This window comes from Myxocyprinus asiaticus, chromosome 23 (assembly GCF_019703515.2).
Source record: "Myxocyprinus asiaticus isolate MX2 ecotype Aquarium Trade chromosome 23, UBuf_Myxa_2, whole genome shotgun sequence".
Lineage (NCBI taxonomy): Eukaryota > Metazoa > Chordata > Actinopteri > Cypriniformes > Catostomidae > Myxocyprinus > Myxocyprinus asiaticus.
The window spans coordinates 18,899,342-18,925,660 of record NC_059366.1 but is presented as its reverse complement, the minus strand read 5'-3'; the positions used below and the strand labels follow the sequence as shown (position 1 = coordinate 18,925,660).

Here is a 26,319-nt window from a genome sequence, read left to right as displayed (position 1 = left end):
CGAAGATTTAAACAACATTACAGCTCAAATAATACAAGTTTTAACAGAAGAATTAATGCCAGTACTTCTATAAAATTATTAGCTACACGCACCACACCCTCCAAAAATTGGGCCCCTTTTACTTCCATTGTAAATGCTTCACTGTAACCCAGATTTTTGCTTTTTTTAAAGAAAAGATGGGAGAAGTCGAATTATTTTTTGTGGCTATCAACAGTATGCCACAAATTCTGTCGATTGAGCTTAACTATTGAACCCGGAATATTCCTTTAATGAGGTAAACCTGATATGGTTTATAAACGGGTGTAGAAATGTGTTTTTATCAAGAGTGCAATGAATATCTATTCAGTGAAGGAAGCATCTCCAGAGTGTACAGTATGCAGAGATTTCACCATTCTCACCATAGTTGTCACCTCCTACTACATCGCACATATGTGTACATTTATATCCAGCCACTTTCCCCAGCCAAACAAGCCAACACTTATAAATTTAACATATAGGTCCTGGTTGTAAAAGCAAAACATTTCTATTTGGTTTCAGTAATACAATAACTTGAAGACACTTCAAATATGCTAACAACATTCATTGTTTTTCCATTCATAACCAAGACTTTCTAAAGCAATATCAACATTTCTATATGCTCTCTGCATTAAATATATTGGCTAATCAAATGACTTTAGACTTTTCTTCAAACGTGTAAAAATGGTCTCACTTATTCAGTCCAGCAGTGTCTACAGTAGCTACTGTAATTGGTTGTTAAAATAAAATGACATGGCATTGTCTAATTCTTCTTTATTACTACTATTATTATGCACACAGTTCTTCTGACCTCATTTTATCTGAGATGGAATATTTATAGGGTGCAATGGGACTAAAAGGCCATTTTGATTTTATTTTCTCCTAAAACACTAAACAGCAACAAAAACGACAGCACTTTCCTAAACCCCCGTTTGACTCTAGGCACTTAAACTTTTTCCTTACCCATGAGGTCACCGTGTGCAATGTCTAAAGTTTGATTTTTAGGTCATTTGATTTAATATTTAATTTTTTTTTTTTTTTTAATTTTGCAAATTAGCTAATGCAAATCCCTGAAATAAAAATTTATTTTGAGACAAAATACTTATTTGACATTTTCTGTTTTGTCCAAGGTGCTTAAATCAAAGGTTTTTCAAAACGGTCTAATAAGTGAAAGGATTTGGGGTAAAACACCCCCCTGTTGCAGGGGCTAAAGTCACATAAAACACATTGTTTTTCTGAAGAGGTGGGAATAGATTTATTATGAAAAAAATGTTCAAAGTGGGCTCACATTGATTCATCCAATCACAATGGAGATTTGTTTGTTTATAGAATACATGAGATGTTATAAAATGCCAAATGCGTTTGAAATGAACAGAAAATGGTGCACCCTTTTCTGAAGTAGATATTTTGAATAACCATTATCTTAATTTTTTACCCAAAAAAAGCACTTTGCTGTCTCAAAATTTGTAGAAGTGGACTAATTTTGCCATAAAATTATTGCCCCTATATTTTCACCACTATAACCCCCATGAGGGCCTTTTACCTCGTGTGGATTTAAGAATTTTAATCAAAACAACAAATTACATTTATTTTAACACAAATTTCATCAATATTCAATACAATTAAATTGTTCTTTTTTTTTTCTTTATACACTTTCTGAAGTGAGTTTCCTTTCTTATTTGTCAGCTTGTCTAAAAATTATGATGGCCTTCAGCAATTAATAAACCTTACTTCAGCACAAATTAAGAAAAAATAAAATAATACACTTTTTTTTGCATATTTTGCTGAAAATAATTGTGTACCATAGAACCAGCACTTGTTATTGTCAAACGGAAATACAGAGCCCTGTGTTTATCCAATTAAAACTCACAGTATTGACCTTTTTCACACTCCGGGTTTTAGAACACGGAAGTAAACGTTTGCAGGGTAAACTTCGACAGCGGTGAATGGCAGTGAATGGGACGTCACAGCAAATATTTTTTTCACTTCCCCATTTGCTCCAAGACCAAAAGAAAAAATCCACTATTACATTTGAATGACTTTCCAGAAAAAAATAAAATAAATAAAAATAAAGAGAGCGGTGAATTAAGACTGGGAGAAGATGCCAAATTTACTGTCACTCTCTCAGCAGCTGTAATCGATACCACCTCACAGCTGTGGTAATTCATTTTTTAAAACTAATTCCAGGGTAATATAACACAAAGAATAATGTTATAAATTTACACTCAATTGTTTTTAAATGTATAATATAAAAATAAAAATAAAAAAATAAAATACAAATTGCGAGATTTACCCTGATATATAAGACGGAAACGCGTCATCACAGTCTGTGAAAGAACAAGGCTTGCGGTGAACCGGTACGATTCTGTGTCTATTAAAAGGTGAATGTCTCCCCCTGGTGGCAAAGTATTAAACATCAAATTCCCATAGCAGTGGGGCTTCTTCTGGCGGTTTCAGTGTAGTGTAAATAAATAGGCTATATCTATAAAAACAGCTTTGTCGTTAGTACTGATACATTGTTAGTAGATAATGCCACAAAATACAGCTTAAAACTGAACAAACACAAAAAGGAAAATGCTTAATCACCATATTATTTTATTAATTGGAGCATCATGACAGATGTCTGCCACCCATCCAAGATAATTCCCAGTATTTTTAAATTACAAAGTGAGTGAACTGTTGTGCAAATTCCACTAGATGAACATGCAGAGACATCAGTATCCACCACCAGCAAAGTGTAATCAACAACACAGTAACAACAGATCAAGGGAATATGGCTTTGTATTCTGTTTACATACATAAAAACCCAATCAGCAGAACACAATACTGAATTCAGAGCAAAGATTTGCAGAACGGGTTTACTTTGCTCAAACATACAGTTATATTTGCCAAAAATGGGACTGAATGTTGCACCTGTCCTAAGGCTATTCTTGCACTTTAGTACTGACTAGGTTTCTTTTGTTCAGAAGAATTTTGTGACATGTAATAGATGATGCTAAAAAAAAAAAAAAACAGAATACATACTTTCTTCAGCAGGTATGAGTAAAAAGTAAAACAGAAAATGCATTTCATCATAAATCTGAAATAAACAGGTTTCTTTCAGTAAAAAAAAAAAAAAAAAAAAAAAAAAAAAATTACCATTCTGGGTCATTTACAAAGGATCTTTATATCACAGCATCCCTTTAAAAGTTAAGATACCTCTTTGGATACATGGACACGACAATAATGCCCTTAAAAAGGTAAAATATTGAGGTTTCTCAATTAAAATCTGTAAAAGATCAATCAGACCACTAGTTTTCAAGTTTCATGGTTCTTTTGTTTTTAACAAGGCACACTTTTTCCTATATTGGTTATTTATTGGAAGGTGCAGTATTGAAGGTGTGACAAAACAGAATAAAGAAGCAAATGCAAAATGGGCCAGAGTTTCAAACATGACAGCTCTATTAAAATACGCTGTAGTAATTATTATGGTACATTCGATTGCTTGGATCATCTCTAAAAATGTAAAGGTTTTGTAAATGAACTACTGGAAGTCATCAAAATACCTGACCTCCTACAGCAGCAGCAACTAGCAACCACAGAGGGGAAAAAGTGCCTGCAACATTCAAGCATCAGTGCTTTTCACTGGCTAAACAGTGAGTAATATGTCCTGAGGTAGCCTTCCATGTTGGTTTATAAATGCACTTAAATATCTTAAGGATCTTTAGTATACTTTGACAATCCATAATGAAAGGCAAATATCTCGTTTTCACCGGCTTTATCCTCACAACTTAATCTGAGTTGATAGAAATTAGAGGACTCTGCCATTTTATCTAAAATGTACAATATTACATGCTTAAAGTCTATGGAAACAACCTTGTATGTTTCCGTACCTTTAAAAGGAAGATTATAATGTTTCGATAACATATGTCAATAAAATGTAATGTTATTGTATTACAATTTGAGATGGTATTACTCATATTTCTTATTCCGAATCAAAGAATTTTGAATTACAGAAGTCAAATCGTTAGATTTTAAGCATCTGGTAAAGAAATATTTCAACCGTATTTTAAAACTGTACTTTTAAATTAAGTTGACTTGAACAATTCAATCTACAGTCCATTTAAAACAAGGACAAAATGTGGTAGTACACATTGCATAACAGTTGAATCTTGTACAATAAAAGAAAAAAATATATATATAACAAGTATAATTAATCATTTTATCCATACTGTGTGAAAAACCTAACAATACAATATACATCACTTCTGATGCCTGACTGTTTAAAGTAGTAGCACATATACAGCTTACGGACTCAAGATGGAGATACTGAGCTTAATATAGTTTGAAATACCAGAGGAGAAAAAACAGCTGACAATCAGATCAATGATGGCAAAAACAAGTATCTAAGCTTTTCATAAGGAACAAAGACAACACAGACCAATGGATACTAGTAAGTTGAAGGCCCCTTTTTGAATAAAGATTAATTAATGATATCAGTGTGACAAAAGAATGTCCAACCTTCTTGCCACGGAGAAACTGCAGTCAAGTTGGAGAGGAGTGATGTGTTGCAACTTCCTGTCCCTGGCACAGACCTTGTGAGGTCCTGATGAGTCCAGAGCATTCAGCCAGTGCAACACGCAGGCCAAGCAGCCTCTTAAAAGAGCTGGATCATTGATTCCCGTGACTTCCCAACACCAATCCATTTAACTAAGGCAAAGATAGATGAAGTCATTAATACCCGGCAACATTGATTTTAATCTGATCAATGGTTCACTAAACATAACAATACTATATATTACACGTAAATAAACCAGAAGCATCATGTCCATGTCCCCTTAGATTTTTGAGCCAAGTGGAATTCAAATGCAACTTCCCAAAAATATACGTGTATCTGCCTGGAAACCCTTTACAATAAGGTTCCGTTAGTTAAAGGTGAAGTGTGTAAGTTCTGCGCTACTAGTGGCACCAAACGGAATTACAAAGATCAAGTATGTTTTCAAACAACCTTAGCCAACACCCCTTAGGAGAATTGTGTCTCTGCAGAACAAAAATAGGTGTTTTCCAATCAGTGGGGGTTTTCAAACCGGGATGGGCATTTTTCAACGCTTCACACGATTTGCCTATTACATGAGAAGGATATAGCTGCAGGTATTGCTCCAAAAAGGGGTGGTTGCTCTAAACCACCACTGAAGATATAGGAAGCCCCTTACATAACCCTTTCCCTAACCTTAACCGTGAGTGGAAGTGACACCCCCCTTTTGGAGTTGGCGCAACCCCGTCTGCTTTTGGAGTAACTCCGCCCTCTTTTTGGACATTCTGCCCCCATTTAGAGGTCTCTGGCCTGTAGATATAATTACTTGTACTACATTGAGATTCCCTACTTTCATTGATAGTTCAGAAACGCCCATCCTGGTTTGGAAATGCCCACTGATTACTACACTGAGATTGTTCCGCAAAGACCTATACTTCCCCCTTAGACACATCATGCCCTTTCGCACTCTCTGATTCCCTGTGAACAAATAGGCAATACTAAATAAAAGCTGATAAATGTTTAACGTCGTAACAAACAAGACCACTATAACATACATACACTGGACAGAAAGCGTGGCAGAGGAATCGGCACATCCGATAACATCACCGGATTGAACAGCAGCTGGGTGTGTGGGGGATCTAGCACAAGAGGTAGGATGGTTCTTCTGGTAACTATTAGTAATTGAAATGACAGCGCCATTTCTGACCATTCTGTCACCCTAGGCGAGATCACTGTTGTTGACGGGTGGAGGCGGCGGTGTTTTAGCAACTTGCACGGTGATCTCGTTATTGGCGCTCTCATTTGCCAGAGCAATCTCATCATTTGTGGTGTGTGTGTCCTCCACCTTGTAAATGGGACACCAATGTTCACTCTGGTTTTACTCCGTTCTCTCTGTCTTTTAAGCAAGTCTCTGAATTCTGGCGAATTCTGAATTCTGTTTGTCAGTTGATGGTGTTATTGTGCCACTGTTGAATTTGACAGCCACAGGAACAAACAATGCTACTCTTTTGCTCTGTTTTGGTCTCAAAATTATCTTTGAAAAGCAGGGGTTTGGAATGAGGGGCGTGGCTATTTCAACAGCTCAGTCACGTGAAAGATTCAGAATGCTAAAATCGCTTACAGCACCTTTAACATGAAATAACAATGAACAATACTTTTAAAGCATTTATTAATCTTGGTTAATGTTAATTTATACTGCTACATTTTTAAAATCAAAATTTGTATTAGTTAACATTAGTTAATGCACTATGAACTAACATGAATCAACAATGGACAATTGTATTTTTATTAACTAACATTTACAAAGATTAATAAATGCAGTAAAAAAAAAAAGTTGTTCATTGTTTGTTAATGATACCAGCCATTAACTAATGTTAAGGAATGGAACCTTATTGTAAAGTGTTACCGTGTATCATCGTAAAACACATTGTACAAATTATTTCAAGATACACATGTAACAATGTAACACATTTCAACTTTCTCCCATAAAACAAAATTTCACAGCTACCCTTTTTCATACAATGAATACATGTTTAACACTGGTTGTCAAGTTCTGGAGCAATTTTGTTTGGTTTATTTAAAAACTTCAATGTTAAGCATGGTCCCCATTCGCACTATACAAAAACTGTACCACTAGACAATACGGCCGTACACTTGCATCAATAATGTCCAAGTATCCCCTTAATAATATATAAAGTTTACTAGTTTCAATATTTTATATTATAATAAAATGTGTTAAATATTATATATAGTATTATATAAATATTCTATATTATAATATGTATTTTAATTATATTATAAATTATACAAAATATTTTAAATATTATATATAGTATTATATAAATAAATATTCTATATTATTATAATATATCAAATTCTTTATATTAAATATATTTTTAAATGTGTTCAATATAAAATAGTATTATGTAGATAAATATAACATTTCATATTTAAATTTGTATTTATTTTTATTATGGTAAAATATGTTAAATATTTTATATCATATATAGTATAAATAAATAAATAGGTGCATATCACCTCTGAAAGTAATGATAATGAATCAACCCCTCTGCACTTTAAATGAGTTCAGAATGATAAGAATGATAGTTTAAAAGCCTTACCAGGCACACCCAAGTGTTCTTCAATGTAGCGCACATATTTCTTTGCATTTTCTGGAAGTTCTTCAAAGGTCCTGGCAGCAGATATGTCTGTATTCCAGCCAGGCAGAGTTTCATATTGGACTTCAACCTTCTGTAACACCTCTTGGTTTGCTGTGAAACATATATGATATTGTTAAACTGCCATTTTTTTAAATTTTTTTTTTTATCAAAACTATATATGATATGTGAAAGGTGCTGCTTACCTGGGAAATGGGGGATGGCTTCACCATCTACTTTGTATGCCACACCAACTTTGATCTCAGGAAACACATCTAAAATGTCCAGTTTGGTGAGAGCTAAGCTAAAGAGACACATAGAAGGATGCATGTAAGACAACAGCATTTGCGCAGTTTTAGAAGGACACAAATTCAAGATGTTATAAAACAAAGGGAGACATAGCTGAACACTCACGCTGTGAAGCCATTAATCATGTGGGCATATCTGATAAGCACCAGATCCAGCCAACCACATCTCCTTTTGCGACCTGTAGTCACGCCCACTTCCTTGCCTCTTGTCTGCAAGAGCTCTCCAGTTTCCTAAACATATACACAAGTGCGATATGACTAATGAACAGTACTTTAATGACCGGTGTTTATGTGTATGTACTTGAATATTGACAATAAAAGACATGTCGTTAAGCTATGTGCAAACGGCATGTGCTACAAATGACCCCCTGTATTCATAAACTGTACAATTATTTGACAAATTGTCAATAGATTCTTCAAAACTATTGCACAATAACCCTTTCTCCCCACTAGATGGAGCCATTTCGAAACTGAATAAAAAGTGTAAGAGGCAATATCAAGTACTTCACTCATTTGGATACACCTTTTGACCAATGAATTTCCATTACTTTTCCTGTTGTTTGTGATTACTTGATAAGTAATCATTTTATAAAAGATTGCACTCACAAAGAGCAATTTACATCTGTTCAAATTGTTTTAACTAGAAGAATTCAGAAGCGGATTTAGGCTTGGGCGACATGGGCAGTTGCCCAGGGCGGCATCTTGCGGGGGGGGGGTCGTGTTGAAGCGGGTTTCGCCCAGGGCGCCATACAAGCTAGAACCACTACTGGAAGAATTGACAAGGAACTAGAAAAAAATTATATTGACTTTAGAATTTTCCATGACTTTTTCATTGATTTTATTAACTTTTCCAGACTGAGAAATCACAAAGTCAATTCCCTGATATTTTCAGGTTATTAGGTATTTATTATAAGCTCATACTGTATTATTTCACTGTAATGGAAGCTCATAAGGAACCGGATATAACATCATAAACATAGGATATTTATTGATGTAATTTAGTGTGATAAATTACTGACTTAATTAAGCATTTATTATTATCACATACTGTATTATATCACTGTAACGGTAGATCATATCAAATATCACAAACACAGGATATTCATTGTTGTCATTTAGCGTGACTGACTGCTGACTCCTCTGTTCCTTTGCCCTCATTTTTCTTAATTAAATCCATCAATAACCTTAACCCGACTAAACAGAAGTCAGGGTTATGCTAAACACTCTTGATTGCACCAGAAAGTAAATACTAGCAAGACCTCATTAAGTATCCGAACATTGTGTGGAAACATAGAGGAAGTTAGGCAGTGAGCAGCTCACGTTGTTCTGTTCAGTGGGGAAAGCCCCGATCCCAACTCTCGTGGTGTAGGCCTTGACAACTCCATACACATCGCCAACGTTCTGAGGCGGCATGCCCAGACCCGTACACACCCCTCCAACTGTGCAGTTTGATGAGGTCACAAAGGGATACGTGCCTGAAAAAAAAAAAAAAAAAAAAAAAAACAGCATCATGTAAGGGCTGGGTGTCTGCAGTGTCAGTTAAACTTTATATAATATGCATAATATATGTACATGTACAATAATGTAATGCCAATTATATTATTTTTATAATATACAGTAATAGGCCCTGAATCTCTCAAAGTCTTAATCTATTTACAAAGAGTTAGAGGTTTATCAACAACTGCTTAAAATGTATAAATGTCTCATATAAAAAATAAAAAAAATTAAATCAACATCTCTGATTTTTTTTTTTGTGGTTTTGCTTTTATTTCTTTACACAAGTTTATCAAATAAAACATGAAAAAAAAAATACAAAGTGTAATTTATTTTTAACAAATGGCACAAAACCAAAAAACTACATAAATAAATAAAACAAAAACAAAACAACATAGTCAAATGGTAGACCATGCATGACTGCAACTGTATCTTCCAAATCTAACAGCCCGATACCTCCCAAGAGTTCAATAATAGTGGAAGACTTTCCCAGAAGTTTACAATGGGCGTCAGCTGGTTAGCACATATCCTATTCTTACATAACACTTTAGGGAATGGAATGTACTATCTGTATCACTGTATACATTACTCACCAAAGTCGATGTCCAGCAATGCAGCATTGGCACCTTCCACCAAAATTTTTTTGGGAAGGCCGTGTAGAGCTTCATACATAAAGAAGACTCCATCTCTCACCATGGGCTTTATCTTATCTACATACAACTGACAAAGAAAACCAACTAGTTAAGAAAATCCCTTTTAAAACTATTCACATTCTTATTTCTGTGGCCAGTCACTTAGGGTGCATAAACCTCCTTTACATTAAATCCCTCCCTTTTTTAAACTCTTAAAATCTCATAAAAATCCTATACAATCTTGTAATCCTAATCTACACAAACTGACCATCACTAAATGTCTTGATCTACAAGGTATAATCTGAAATGACCACATCTAGACAGCTCACCTTGAGTTTCTCAAGTTCACCATCAACATCAATTTCCAGTGAAGGGTACATTGACTTGTACTGTGAGGCCAAATTTTTATATCTGTTAGAAGGGACATGAGAATGCTCAGATGGCACCGTGAAACAGTTTGCAGCATGATCATCTGCAGTTTCACTGTATCTGGTATTGTATCATGTGGATTAGAAACAGTTATTACAAAGGGTGTGGCTTCACACACAGCCTATTGAGTGTGGCATGAATGAGTATAACAGATGTACAGTTGAGCACACCCTCACCTGTCTGAGAACTCCTGGAAATCAGCCAGGAGGTCGCATATCCTCAGGCCACTGCGAGCAGCTTTTGCAGAGTATACTGGCCCAATACCCTTTTTCGTTGTTCCTAAACTAGTTAGAGAAGCAGAGGCAAGGGTGAGGTGTGATTTCATACACCTTGGGTTAGTTGAAAAAAATATTAAGAATATGGTCGAATTTTCTCTCCATGTCGGGTTTATGAGTATACTCTAGAACAGGAGTCTCAAACTACTGGCTCGCAGACAACATTTAGACAAAATGACTTACAAATTAGGAACACAAAAAATGAAATCATTGATTATAATAGAAGCAATCCAATATTCACGATCTCTCCGCTGAGGAAATAATTGTGAGCATCTAAACTACGATACAATTTCATCGCCTCTCGTGTAGACGCTCAGTATCAACAACACGTCTGGATAAATCACTTCAGGTAAACGTTTGATGTTCTTTGAGAAAATATGTTAACACAGAGCCTTATTAAACCTCGCGTGACCCCACATCCAAATGTGTGGACGTTGTATTTTGGCTTCGCTATATGCAACGCATAATTTAAATTAATTTAAACTGACTGAATACTATTCACAACACTCTACACTGTCATTTAAGGGTTAAACTTCTGCCACACCGCATCACGTGAAAACAGCATGACGTTGATTTCCATGAAGCACTTCTACAGCCAACAAAAAAGTGCCTCTGATAAGAAACCTCTTTATGTTTTTTGACTGAAACCTGTTTGGTTGTATAGAGTAGCGTCTCTAGTTTCGTTTGATATGCCTCTTTAAAAATTCTATAAATTTTTCGCACGTCAGTGCTCTGATAAACATGATGTCCACATATGTGGAAAATGGGACCTTATTCCTTCAAAAGCTGAAAAATCATGTTAGTTATTTTGAACAACTTTCAACATTAACACATTTGTGGGTCATTTTGCTTCATTTTAGTATAAATTTAGTTATATTTTATTATCACTGTACAATACAGTTAGATTCATTAACATTAGTAAATGCAGGGGGGCCTGGGTAGCTCAACGAGAATTGACGCTGACTATCACCCCTGGAGTTGCAAGTTCGAATCCAGGGTGTGCTGAGTGACTCGAGCCAGGTCTCCTAAGCAACCAAATTGGCCCGGTTGCTATGGAGGGTAGAGTCACATGGGGTAACCTCCTCGTGGTCAGGTTTAGTGGTTCTCGCCCTCAATGGGGCGCGTGGTAAGTTGTGCGTGGATCGCGGAGAGTAGCATGAGCCTCAACATGCGGCGTCTCCGCAGTGTCATGCACAACGAGCCATGTGATAAGATGCACGGACTGACAGTCTCAGAAGTGGAGGCAACTGAGACTTGTCCTCCGCCACCCAGATTGAGGTAAGTAACCGCGCCACCACGAGGACCTATTAAGTAGTGGGAATTGGGCATTCCAAGACAGCCACATCTATGGCAAGTGCTACAGGAAGCGTGGGGTGAAATGTCACCTGAGTATCTGGACAAACTGACAGCTAGAATGCCAAGGATCTGCAAAACTGTCATTGCTGCACGTGGAGGATTTTTTGATGAGAACTCTTTGAAGTAGTTTAAGAAGTTCTGAACATTTGTTTCAAACTGTAAGTTATTTTTCACGTTATTACACCACTTTGGTGAATTACTTTCCATAAGAGCAAAATCTGTACATTATTCCAAACTTTCGACCACCAGTGTGTGTGTGTGTGTGTATGTGTGTGTGTGTGTGTGTATATATGTATATATATATACATACACAGTTGTGCTCAAAAGTTTGCATACCCTTGGAGAATTGGTAATAAATGTACCATTTTTAAAGAAAACATGAGTGAGCAGGCAAAACACATTTCTTTTATTTCTTATGGGATTCATTTTCAACTGTAGGTTATAACAGAATGGCACAATCATAAAACAAAACATGGCAACAAAGAAAAAAATTAAATGACCCCTGTTCAAAAGTCTGCATACCCTTAGTTCTTTATACTGTGTATTGCCCCCTTTAGCATCAATGACAGTGTGCAGTCTTTTGTAATAGTTGTCTGTGAGGCCCCAAATTCTTGCAGGTGGTATAGCTGCCCATTCGTCTTGGCAAAATGCCTCCAGGTCATGCAAATTCTTTGGTCATCTTGCAAGAACCACATGTTTGAGATCTCTGCTGTAATCACTGGAGGGTCAACTTGGCCTTGTGCTTAGGGTCATTGTCATGTTGGAAAGTCCAAGAGCGTCCCATGTGCAGCTTTCGTGCAGAAGAATGCAAATTGTCTGCCATTATTTTCTGATAATATGCTGCATTCATCTTGCCATCAATTTTCACAAGATTCCCCGTGCCTTTAGAGCTCACACACCACCAAAACATCAATGAGCCACACCATGTTTCACAGTGAGGATGGTATTCTTTTCACTATAGGCCTGGTTGACCACTCTCCAAACATAGCGCTTATGGTTGTGACCATAAAGCTCTATTTTGGTCTCGTCACTCCAAATTACAGTGTGCCAGAAGCTGTGAGGTGTGTCAAGGTGTTGTCGGGCATATTGTAACCGGGCTTTTTTGTGGCATTGGCGCAGTAAGGCTTCTTTCTGGCAACTCGACCAAGCAACTCATTTTTGGTCAACTATCGTCGTATTGTGCTCCTTGAAACAACCACACCATCTTTTTCCAGAGCAGTCTGTATTTCTCCTGAGGTTACCTGTGGGTTTTTCTTTGTATCCCGAACAATTCTTCTGGCAGTTGTGGCTGAAATCTTTCTTGGTCTACCTGACCTTGGCTTGGTATCAAGAGATCCCCGAATTTTCCACTTCTTAATAAGTGATTGAACAGTACTGACTGGCATTTAAGGCTTTGGATATCTTTTTATATCCTTTTCCTTCTTTATAAAGTTCCATTACCTTGTTACGCAGGTCTTTTGACAGTGCATCCACGTGAGAGCTAACAAACTCATTGACTATTTATACACAGACAATAATTGCAATTTAAAAAGCCACAGGTGTGGGAAATTAACCTTTGATTGCCATTTAAACCTGTGTGTATCTCACCTTGTGTATCTCTAACAAGGCCAAACATTCAAGGGTATGTCAACTTTTGATCAGGGCCATTTGGGTGATTTCTGTTTTCATTATGATTTAAAAAGGAGCCAAACAGCTATGTGACGCTAAGTGGCTTCATATGATCACTATCCTTAAATAAAATAGTGACATTTCATGGTTCTCGATACCACAGCAAAAATATCCTAATATGATAATGTACTATTGAACACATAAGTTTAGTTAATTTTAATAATTATAGTTTAAAAATTATTATTATTTTCCAGAACATGTTTTAAAGTTTAATTTAATTTAATCATTACATTTAAAATGTAAAACAAATTTAAAAATGTAATCAAAGTTGTAATTCTTAAAACTTTTAATAAGTGAAAATATAACTTTTTAACATGTCATTGCATTTTTAAATATTTTTTTTTTGCCAAACCTTTATTCAACAGCTGTCTTGCTTGTGATAAATTGATTATTGTTATTATTATTACAGAGAATATTACATTGTACTATAAAGTTGTAATATATTTTTATTACATTTTTTAATTCCTTCAGTTTCAAGCATCTAGCTTTTATTTTGAATCGTGCTTTTATTATGATGCGTGTTCTTTGCTGGAAGTTTCACATTCCTGGATAAACAGTTCGCAGCACAGCCCAGTGTGATCATTGAAGACTTTTAAGTCACATCTGAAATCTCATCTGTTTACACTGTCCTTTGAGTCTGACAAATGAAATGCAGGACACAGTTTTGGAGTGTTTGTATTTTGTGTTATATATTACTGTAGTTTGTGTATGTGGTAATTTTGAAATGTGTTATGTTTTAAATATTATTACTGTGAAGCACTTTGGTCAACTCTGTTGTTTTAAATGTGATAAAAATAAAGCTGAGTTAAAGCGCAAATGCTGTGATTTAATTATATAAATATGTAGTTTACATGTGCTGCGTGCTTCACAGTAGCTTAGTGCTCTGCTCTGTCATCTCATACAACCTGAATGATTCTCAGTGTCTGTGGAGTTTCCAGAGTTTGAGCTGTCGGATTTAAAGTACGCAGAAACCTGCGCACCCCCCCCCATATGATATAACACTCGCGGTTGAACTTATTAGCCACTATAAGACACAATTACTGATGAGTGAATTCAATCTTGGGATTTAAGTATTGATAACAGGGTCATTTAAGTGAAGATTGCGATGCATCAGAAAATCAACATTTTTACCCACCCCTAAAGATCATGTCATCATTTACTTACCCTCATGTTATTTCCATGAAACACAAAAGGAGGTATGTCAGGGATTGACGGCCTCCATTCACTTTCATTTTTTAAAGGCCTAAATTAATACACAAATGTAAATGCGCAACTGTAGACTAGCGGACGCATGCACCACGCCTTCAATTGACAGACGCCCCATTTCCATTTTTGAAATGCCGCACAGTTACTCCAGCCACTTTTGTTTGCCGTAATTACTGAAATAAAAATATATTTGTTTCTACGTATATCGTGTGTGGATGTATTGCTATCCTTTAAATATTGAAATGACTTGTTAAATCAAAGCCAGCTGGTGATTGTTCTGGTCTTTTAATGGAACTGCTTTCTGCTTGATCTCCAACAGAATATTGCAGATATCAAGGAATACAATCTCAGCTGTCATCAGACCACTAATCAAGCACCAGCTCAACTCGGAAAAGGTCTGTCCATGCAACAGCCTAAGTGTATATAGGTAAAATTCAGGGCTGTAAAAACACTCCCAATGGAGAACCTACCTAACTAGTGACCCCTAAATTAATTTGAGTTTGAGACCCCTGTTCAGGACAATTCTGGGATGAATAGAGGATTCTGAGATGGGAACATCCCTCTACTCCCCCATTCTAGAACATCACATTTGTCCATTATAAAGCCAGTGTAAAAAAACGGTCACTAAAAATCAACCAGACGTTAGAAAAGCCCCCCCCCCATTACATGTCACAGACGTACATCTCTGAAAAGCATTTTGTTCCTTTGTTATGAATTCATAACATGTTGCTAGCGTGATGTATGCATGTGCATTATGCAGGGTTTTACTTTATGCCAGCTTTCTTTTGCCTCTCCTGTTCCTGGACTCCATCCACAGCTTGATGAAAATCAAACACTGGAGGCAGGAGAGCGTATACATTACAGTGAGACAGAGCGCTACTGTGCTGGAACTCATCTCTCAGTGCTAGGAACTCAACATGCCAAAACAGGTTACCATAACAATACTTGTTTTGCCTACAATTAATCCCAGTGTCCATTCATTAAAATGACCCCTGCTGAGAATCTACAATTACAACAATGGACTAAAGGCATAATTAATGACATACCACTCATTTCAATGGCTTCTGATATGCTACTCTACTAAGTTTAAAAATAACTAAATAACAGCAAAGAACTAAAACACAAAGCAGTAGGGGTGGAAACCTGCATTGATGCACTGGATGACATTTTAAAGCATTGATTAGCATTGAGCAATTCAATACTAGTGTATAATCTCTAACTAGATTTGCAATTCCTGAAGGAAATAGCAATGCTTGCAAGGCAGGAAAAGAATGGTGATAAAGTTAAATTAGGTTTTAGGCCTTGGCTCTGCATCAAAAAGTGACAGTTTGCCTTCTCCGAAAGAAAATATTTGCAAATTAGTTTCATGGTCAATGGAAGATTTTCCATTGCACGCACTAATCATATCAAATTGTTTACAGTTTACACCCCTACTAAACAGATTTTAACAGTGTTTAAAGCTGTTATTTGAATTCTGGGATATGAATACATCAGATATTTAATCAAATCAGCATAGTGTTGATATCTCACAGGAGTTGTCAGCCTACCAATGTGCGCACGGTCAGAGATGATGAGCCTTGTTTCCCAGCCTTCCAGACCTGTGAGATTACACACACCATTAGACTCCTGTTAATGAATCTCACTGAATGTCAACACACTGCCCAAGGGCACAAACAGACAAATACTTAAACAAACCTTTTCCTTTACGCATATTCTTCTCAGCCTCCTCAAAAAGGCCCGGCAGGTGAATGACTACACCATTGCCTGCAATCAAATGAGGAATCATCAGTCATTACGTCTCATTATGAACTAAGTGTAAATTCCCAGTGTAAACTGCAATGGAATGGTTGAGTGAAGATCAGTGAAGATCTCTGAAACCTACACAATCGGAGTGTAAAAGAATTAAACGGTTAGTTTGCCTCAAAATGAAAATTCTGTCATCATTTACTCACCCTCATTTCTCTTTCAAAACATCTATGACTTTCTTTCTTACATGGAACACAAAGATAATTAACTTATAGCAGAATGTCTAAGCTGCTCTTTTCTTCATAGAATAAAAGTGAATGGTGACCATCATAGCTGTTAACCAATATTTTTAAGGCTTCAGAAGACTTGAAATATAGTGCACATGTCTCTTATACTACGTTTATAATGCTTTTTGTCCATTTTGAAGCTTGACGGCCCCTTGTCCCCTTCAACTTTCATAACATGGAAGGGAGCAGCTCAATCCTTCTTCTAAGTTTCTCCTCTGGTGTTCCATAAAAAAAAGTTACACAGATTTGAAACAGCATGAGTTTGAGTAAATGATGACATCATTTTCATTTCCGGTTGGAACTATCCCTTTAAGTGGTAAAGAGCTCTTTACTATGAACATCAAGCATTTCCTGTAGATCATACTAATCCCTGCAGTGCTGACATATGACTTAGAACAGCAGAACACAGTTATGGCCATTAGCAAAATTGGATCTCTGCAAATGAATGGCATAGATTGCACTCTGCTTTATTATTAGTCTAATTGGCCGGCCAGCATCCAGGCACTCTAACTGCACTGTAGCAATAAAGTAAGGTGTCCAAAAAGCAAGAACCAAATCGCCAATAAAGATGTATTGTGGCACTGGTTGCATGAGAGTGTGCACAACTCACATAAAATATTCTACTCCAAACACACATTGGCATACTTACCGATAAAGGCAGTAATCTTGTGGTTGATAATTCCACTGGGTAGAAGGTGGAAGTCGTATTCCACTGAATCAACCACAACTGTGTGTCCTGCATTATTGCCTCCCTGCAGTGAGAAGAGTAACATAAAGAATATTGAACTGAATATCAAAAGTCCAATGACTATAAGCCTGCTTTTATTCCTTGAGAATGAATCACAAATCTTTCTGATGTTGAAAGAACAGATAGTGTAGTTTGATGGTGTATCCTTGTCTTGCACATTTTTCAGGAGCTATAAAAAAAACTTCCAAGCTTTAATTTTTACCTTCAATGCAAAAATAATACAACTAGCACCCAATTCATTTCAAGTAACTTTAAGTGAAACCACAATGGCTTCAAGACAATATTCAGTGGAGCTGAACTAACATGAATCATTACTATAGAATGTAACAGACATGAATATTTGTGAGATGTTAAACTCTAAAAATTTGAAGCATCTAAACATTTTGGTTACTGGGTGTGGGTTTAAAGTGAAAAAGCTCGATCCCTGCTCATTTATACAAGTTATAAGGATCACATTAGCTTACTACAGAGCACACATACATTTAACCATCTGTTCTACTGTAGAGGAAATACTTCTACCTTGAATTCAATCTTGAGGACTTCTGAAACATTTTTCAGGAGACTGACTCTTGCAATGAAATCACATTTGCCACACATTTGTCACCCTTTATATTGCTATTTTTGTGATAAATTGCCCATTTATTTTTCTGAGAAATTACATTCAGAATGCAAACTTTATTCCTTTCTTGCTGGCACATACAGCAGTGTATACATAGTCTACAAAACACACTTGGCACAGCAACAGCTAGAATCCTTAAGAATCACCAAGAGTCCTCCTCACATGTGTCGGCTTTCAACATGGTCTCAACCAGCTCTGACCTCATGGACAGCTCTAGATGTCGCTCCTTTTTAGAGCCATTTACGATGTTCCCATACACATGGTGACCAAAGCTGTTGTAGGAGGCACTCTAGTGTTACTACTATGGGCTCTTATTACAAGGTTGCTTTTGAGTCAAACGGACCAACCTTAGAAGTTTAAGCACAGGTTGAATTAAAATATCACACTGCCTATGCAACATGCTGACACTCAAGACACTTGGGAAACATGGATGCAAATGACATTTGGTATGGTTTTCATTACATTATTGGTGGCCCTAGAGATAATAAAGTTAATACATTACACATTTACATTTATAAGGCATTATAAAAATATACAAAAAAATAAGTAGCTAAATTATTACAATACAGTGCTAAGGATCTGCTCTTAATTGTATTAAGGGTAATACAACTGACTTAAAAGTTACCTGAAGTAGTTTAGTCTTTTATGCAACAGAATGCACTTGAAATAATCAACATAAAAATGGCTTTCACAACCCATTCCAATTCTAGAATTTCACAAATTTCAGAGTGAAACTGCTAGGATATTCCAAAAGATGCAGGCCGGGGCTTAATTATATTCATTAGGAATTGATTGGATCGTGAAAAATGAACTCTATATGACAGGTGGTTGGAGAGGAGGGGTTAAAGAAAGAAGAGGGCTTGGTGATGTCAGCCAAAATGGAAAGGTTTTTTCCTTGGAATAACCTGCACTGATGAATCATGCACATTAAAACAAGGAACATGTATTAAGAACGTAAACAGCGTCCATCTAGATTTCAAGTTGAAATTAGTATCCGTATTCAATACATACGTTACAGAACGTAGTTTCTATAGGAAAGTCCTGTTTGTTTGAGTGAAACTTTGACAATCATGGAACCACAACAAACTAACTGTACGACAGAGCCGAGTCAATAACCTGGAAATACATTTTCATACGATGTTTGTCACTTTTGCTCTTGTGGCTGTCTCTGGATTGAAGTGTCAGGCAGTGTTGGAATATGTCCCATATTCCAAACCTGGCAGGCTAAAAGTGGCTAGTGTGAGTGATCTGCTGCAGCGTCTGTTTGAGGAGGAACCAGGGCAAAGGCCTCCTATACAGGGATTAATAGGGGAGTTACCACTTTATCACCCACAAAAACAAAACACAGCACAACAGGCGTTCCTTTGCATTATAAAAGTTGTTGAAAATGTACTACACTTGTTTAATAAATTAGTTTACCTGAACATTTTAAGTGTTTTATGCATGGTGAGGTTATATGATGTTGAGATGTTAGTTTGGTTTTGATGGTTTCTCAGAAATAAACCAAAAAGACTGTGTGTGTGTGTGTGTGTGTATGTGTGTGTGTGTGTGTGTGTGTGTGTACATTTGAAATGTAAGACAGATGTTATAATTTTTTTTGTATTTAATAAGTTTTATTTGCATTTTATAAAATGCATGTCTTAAATTCTGGCTACTGTTTACAAAGAAATATTCCCGATTAATTAATGTTGCATTCTTTATACTGTATATATATTTACTAGGGCTGCAATGGTTTTGGGGTCATGGTTTGGTTTCTGTACAGCAGGGAAAACAAATAATCTTTCTTTAAATTATTTATTTTAAAAACACAGTGGCTGATGGGCAACAATTCTTATTGTGAAGGCTCATTTATACATGACTGCACTATGCATATTTCTTCAACGTAATTACAATACAAAACTTAAGCGCCTCTTACATGCACATTGTATAAAAACATAAATAATAATAAAAGTTAAAAAAAAAGTGTAATTATAATAATTGTAACAAAATTAAGACATTAGCAGTGCAGATTTCTGTGTCTTTTGCCTTTTAGCTCATCACTTGTACTTACCACTCAATTTTCAAGTTTTATTTGAGGGAATCAGAATATCCACATTATCAGAGGAGAGGGCAGATCTGTTAGCATTGGTTCCCTACTGTTGAAATATTACTCCTATGGCATTTGTTATCGCTTTAGCTCTGTCTGAGCTTGCAGCACGAGGTTGCTTGAATGCCGTGGCGAGACTAACTTGCGCAGGTTGTTTATGATTTGCTCCAATAAGCTCAAGAGACATGTGGACGATGTCACCACAAATGAGTCATCATGTTAGATGTGCTTATGACATACCCGACTTCGGTTAAACTGAGCCGACACACAGCCTTTGTCCTGTTCACTATTCGTTGCCCAGTATTACTGTAGTTTACTGCAAACCATAATGCTCCTAAACAACAGATTTTAGAGTAGAGTTGCAATGGTATGAGATTTTCACGGTACGATAAATATCACGGTTTTTTCACGGTACTCAGAAAATATCACGGTTTCACGGTATAACGGAATACGGTATTACAGAATTATTATTATCAGCTGCAATGACCCTTAAAGGAGTTGAACAAATGCTTTAAAATAACTGAAACTTGAAACCATTTTTTTAAATGGATGTATGTGTAAAAAAAGTCTCCCTTTTGAAAATAAATACAATAAATAGAATAAGAAAGCTAACAGAATAATAATAATAATCCAAATTATAAACATGATAAAAAAATAGCATGTAACTATAACATGTCATATAACTAAAGCATGTTAGTTTACATGTTAGCACAGCATGTTAAATTAACTACTAAATGAAAAATAACATCAGCTGTGTGAGCTTTTAAAGTAATGTCCAATGATTATTAATAATTAACATATACTGTAGGTGCGCAACAGCGCAGCCAGACTGCTCCTGTCTGTACCTTTAACTCAGTGGTTCTCAACTGGTTTTACACTGGAAATCAAGTGGCGTCCCACCATAGTAAAAACTTAACCTGTATTTAATGTATCCTGGGTCGCATTTCCTTTTATGTTACATAGTTTTGTTCATGGTTTTCAAGTACAAGGACATGCAACAAGTGACATTATTTTTGTTGTTTACGTCAACAACAAAAGCGACAGGAGGTTTTCTCTCCCCCCTTTTAAAAACTGAAGAGCACAGTTACTTATATGAGCCCATTATTATCCCGTCTGTTCCTAATTTCAAACATAATTCAAATAGAAAATACATATTACACAGGAGGAAAGGCTCCTCATTACCATGGTTAGGTCAGTGTAGCTAGTCTTAAATAACAGTAATAATAACAAATTATAATATTTATGAAAAAATAAGTACTAGCTGAAACACATCTTGAAAAATGCCACTGTTGATATAAAATGAGGTCTAACAGATTCTACCTTTAGATTATTTCATAAGAAACTATTACATTTTGTCAAAATATAACAGTTACTTTTACTCATGTAAAATCGTGAAACAATTTTGTAAAGGTGATGATGTATAATGAAAAAAAAAAAAAATTAGCAAATAGCACAGTGTTGCTCTTTTCCTCAGTGCTGTTTGGCATGTCAGGGCTGCCTACTGTTTGAGAGGTTCGACTTGACTTCCTCCGTAACGCTTTAAACTAGAGAAGTCTCACTAGAATTGAAATTGGTCACATCAGTTTTGAGGTCTGCGCTCCGCAATATCTAGGGAAGCCTGATTGCACGCGCGCGTCAGAGATCAGAGCAGATCATTAGTGCGAGCTGGTTCCGTTACACTCGTGTGAAAGTGCAGATGAGAAGCCTTTAACTGATTGCGAGATTATCATTAAATCTGCCTCGGCAGTCCTAAACAGGCTATCACTTGGGCGGCCAATAAAAATATCTTCAATGGGAGAACCATGGCATTGTTCTTTCCCTGCTGTCCGTGACCCAGTCCGAATAGACCTGTGACCCGCCAGTTGAGAAACACTGCTTTAACTCACACACACACACTCACTTATGTCAGACCCCCTCGCCTCACTTCTCTCTGACATTTTCTCCACTGCATGTGTGTGTGTGTGGTGCAAGTTGACAAGTCTGACAGGCAGTCGAGGAGGAAAGGAGATGTGCACGCGCAGGTGAGATTCTCCGTCCGGTTGCATTTTTTTGTTAATACCCTAGATAAGCAAATGTACATGATATGAAAACCGTCAATTTTCATACCGTGGTATACCGTGAAACCGGTATACCGCTGCAACCCTATTTTAGAGACAGCAGTGGGTCTTCAATCTCTGGCTTATTTAAGTCCAACATATTTATGTTTTGTTTAGTTCAATCACAGTTGGGAAAAATAGCGAGCTAGCTAGTATAAACTTCACATGCATTTATCTGAGCTGCAGTTTCTAGTGTACCATATGGCGCTAAGTTCTGTTAAGTTTTGGTTCTGTGTGGTCCCGTATTGCTCCGCAATCTTTTTTCACTTTAGTTCTACGCGGTTTGTGTTGTTCGTTATATGTTGTTTTAATATTGGTTCCACGTGTGCTAAGATATATAACCGTTCATGTGACTGTGTGTATCATACCGAAGGCCCTGCATTCGTTCGGTTAGGCGTGGATACATGTACCGTTGCAGCCCTAATATTTACATGCTGTCACAGAGAATAATTTTGAATTGTCCCTCAGTTTGTATAAACAAACAAAAAAACACATTTACAGTAATGCACTTACAATGGAAGTCTATGCTGCAAGGCATTCCGAAGGGTTTAACGCAGAAAAAGTTCTGAAGTTGAGACTTTTGTACAAAATTTTATTTTAGCTATAAAATTGTCCATTTTAGTAAGACTACTTTTCTAGAAGGATGGATGTCTGGTAATATGTTACCATAGTAATTTTAGTGGGTGGATGTAAACAGTCCCTTTTATTCTTGCATGTATCATGCAAAAGTCCCAGGGTTTACAGTCCCTTTCTGGTAACCTTGTTGTGTGCATCATGCAAAAGTGACATGGTTTACCTGAGTTTTTGATTTCATATAACTTTGCACAGATAACATTAGTACATTCCACTGTAAATGCATTACTGTACACACAATTATGTTTGTTTTACAAACGTAGAATGAGTCAAACTTATTATTGTCTGTTGAATAATACAAGTTAAGCTTGATCAACAGCATCTGTGACATGCTGTCAATCAAACTTAACTTGTATTTAACCTGAAATATTTGTAATAAATAACAAATATGACTTTTTTACAGTTTTATACAACTGATCAAATGTATTCATACAACACTTCCTGTAACCACATAATTTTGTTAGACTTCATTTATCAACATTGTGTTTTAAAATGTCAGGTTAACTATCAGCAAGCAACATGCTTGGACCCACTGCTAATCAAATAGCTGCCCAGTAGGCAATTAACACCACAGCACTGCAGTAAAGAATTTTCCATAGAGACAGAATTGTAAAGTTGATCCTATGGATTTAGACATGCTTGACATTTATGACTAATTTATGACTAATAATTTGAGAATCTATACCACCCATAAAATATATCATAGCTGGAATATAGCAGGAACCTAAACAGTTTTTGTTAGAGAGTTGAGAGACAACTTGTCTCCCAAAGCAACAGAAGGTCCTTCATTCTTGTGCTCAGTTTAACACATTTAAATACATATAAATCCATTCCACAGAAGATTTTTACCCAAACTTAGCACAGCCTGATGTTTGATCTTCTGGGTTCTGGCCTGACATGTAAAATTGGTGTGACATGGAACAGCACGATGGTCTCTTTTTCTGTTCCATCTGTCCGTAAGGAAAACCAGTCAGGCTGCTGAGTGCAGCACTTTTTATAAAAAGCCCAACACTATTTGCTTTCTGTCCCATCCAAATGAGCAACACATACACACAAAAGTCTGCATAGTGAAGCACTGAGGGACTTGTTTTAATGCAGTCACAACCTTGGTAGATACAAACTTCCTGGTAGAGAATCCTCGCAATGTGAACCTGTTATCAATACCATGCATAGTGACGGGGAGCGGGGGGGGGCGGCGTAGAGTACTCTCTAGCATGAGACATGAAAACACAACAGTTGGAAGCATACTACAACAATTTACCAGTTTTTTAGTCATTCTCGACAAACCTGAGGTAAAGATATAGGTATAGATTCAAAATCTCTCTCTCTCTCTCTCTATATATATAGTACTGTGCAAAAGTTTTAGGCACTTGTGAAAAATGTTGCATAGTAAGGATGTCTTCAAAAATAATGACATAAATAGTTTTCATGTATCACTTAATGTCATACAAAGTCCAGTAAACATAAAAAAGCTAAATCAATACTCAGTGTCACCACCTTTGCCTTCAAAACAGCACCAATTCTCCTACTTACACCTGGACACAGTTTTTCTTGGTTGTTGGCAGATAGGATGTTCCAAGCTTCTTGGAGAGTTCACCACAGATCTATTTAAGCTGTCTCAATTGCTTCTGTCTCTTTATGTAATTTCAGACTGACACGATGTTCAGTGGGGATCTCTGTGGGGGCCATGACATCTGTTGCAGGGCTCCCTGTTCTTCTATACTAATCTTTTCCAAAGTAATGTTTGGGAGTCTAACATTTATATTTCCTATTGACACTTGAAAGCTGAAGATATAAATAACCATCTTAAGACAAATGCTTTTGTGAAACATCTTGTGTGACTAAAACTTTTGCACAGTATTGTATATATATATATAGTGTAGAAATGTCCATGTCTTTTATTATTTCATTAATTTCAAGCCTTAGAAAACGCAACTTTAAAATTCCCTGACAATTCCAGGTTTTCCATGACTGTTTAAAAGAGGTGCATGACTGCGTATACAGTGCATATAACAGTAAAACGATGAATATAGCAAAACAAGTTGCTGTAACTTAATGTAAGTATATAAAACATTGTTTTAATTATTAACAATTACAACACTGCTTTGACTGTAATCCTTATATAAATATCAAACCTTAATTTGAACAAAGTTCTGCAGTGCACTGCAAACAGAAACTGTTTTTACACTTTTCATAAACCCCACATATATTTCCGACATACTGTTGTACTAAATGATATCTATTACATTTCAAAGCTACACATCAAGGCCACCGGCCTGTCAGACATCAAGTTGGTTTCAATACTACATAATTTGGTCAAGGTGACATTAGCAACCGTATACACTGCTAGCGACACTGCCAGAAAGTGGAGAGACCCTATTATAGTCAATGTATTTTAATCAACGTCAATCGACACACCATCGTTAATTTGTCGCGTCGCTTATAGTAAATGCGTTGTTGTGTGGGCGCGTGCATTTCCGCTTTAATAACACATCGGCTAACTGCTTCAAACAACAAACTACCCAGAAAACAAGTCCTTAAAAGAAATTACGCATACAAATAAAATGTAAAACTACTACTGCCAACGTAGGAAGCTGACTGATCAGCCTTTAATATATATGTACAGACAAAGTCCTGATATGAGAATGCATGTTTACAATCATTGTGTTGTTGCCAATGTTACCATGTAGACGCGGCATCGTCAAAACAACCACACAATCCACAGGAAATATTGCCAAATATGCTCGTCCATTTCCATGAATGTCATCTAGCACTAACCCATAAGCTTGCAGGTTCCTCGTCCTGTACAAGCTTGAATGTTATCTAACTTTAGCAGAGTAATACTAAGAGCAAGCAGGGTAAAGTGAACAGATGCACGCCAAAGGAGGATCTGGCGAGATAAGTGTCATATAGTGATCATAAAAACTACCTGACATCGGCAGACAATATCTGCGTCCTGGGCCAGCACGTCCACCACCTTTCCTTTCCCTTCATCGCCCCACTGAGCTCCGAGGACCACGGTCACTCTATTGCCCACATCTGGGGTCGTCAACCAGCTTGTCGATCCTCCGTCCTGCGACTGTGCATTCCCGCTTTCTGACATGACCGCCTCTCTGCTCTCTCTCTGCCCGCAACTCCGACACACTCTTCCTACACCTGAGCAGACAGAGGGGGCGGAGTTCTGCCTGCGTCACTGCGCCTCCAGACAACACACCAGTACATATTCAGCTCACTACATTACTAGCCATAATAAATGAGATACAGTAATCGATATGTACGGTGTCGCAGAGGTGCACAGCACAACAAAATTAGCAAAGTAAATAAAAGCTGAAAACACAAAGGAAATAAACCACAGCACTTAGAATTTAAGCCACAACGTAACGAAATTAAACAACACAACAAAATTATACCACACTACCATGGAAAAGCCACAGCACAATAAAAGTCACAACATAACTGAAAAGCTATAGTACAATGAAAATAAGGAACAACCCAATGGAAAAATCACAAGAACGAAATTAAGCCACAACACAAGAAAAGAAAGCCACAAT

At 36.6% G+C, this 26,319-nt stretch overlaps 1 protein-coding gene and 1 long non-coding RNA gene across 2 annotated transcripts in view; one reads left to right on the top strand and one right to left on the bottom strand.

The window, feature by feature from the left end:
* Positions 1–2,590: 2,590 nt before the first annotated feature.
* On the bottom strand, positions 2,591–25,923 carry LOC127413675 (adenylosuccinate synthetase isozyme 2-like). Its single transcript, XM_051650994.1, has 13 exons — positions 25,698–25,923; positions 17,236–17,338; positions 16,249–16,317; positions 16,101–16,151; positions 15,322–15,388; positions 10,225–10,332; positions 9,949–10,030; positions 9,581–9,707; positions 8,814–8,968; positions 7,600–7,724; positions 7,392–7,489; positions 7,150–7,299; positions 2,591–4,704 (listed from the first exon to the last, which is right to left on the bottom strand). Exons 1-13 carry the CDS (start codon positions 25,869–25,871, stop codon positions 4,652–4,654), a joined length of 1,362 nt encoding a protein of 453 aa, XP_051506954.1. The 5' UTR covers positions 25,872–25,923; the 3' UTR covers positions 2,591–4,651.
* Positions 4,730–26,319, top strand: part of LOC127413676 (uncharacterized) — a 32,959-nt gene continuing 11,369 nt past the window's right edge. The window contains exon 1 of the long non-coding RNA XR_007892623.1: positions 4,730–5,679. This is a non-coding gene — a long non-coding RNA (uncharacterized LOC127413676). The remainder of the gene's footprint in view (positions 5,680–26,319) is intronic.

Bases quoted from the DNA above. Each gene is read 5' to 3' on its own strand.
- LOC127413675 (XM_051650994.1), bottom strand. From the start codon at position 25,871: ATGTCAGAAAGCGGGAATGCACAGTCGCAGGACGGAGGATCGACAAGC. The intron at 16,318-17,235 runs GTAAGTATGCCA...ATTTGATTGCAG, and splicing joins CAAGATTACTGCCTTTATCG to GCAATGGTGTAGTCATTCAC. The intron at 7,300-7,391 runs GTAAGCAGCACC...TATGTTTCACAG, and splicing joins AGCCATCCCCCATTTCCCAG to CAAACCAAGAGGTGTTACAG.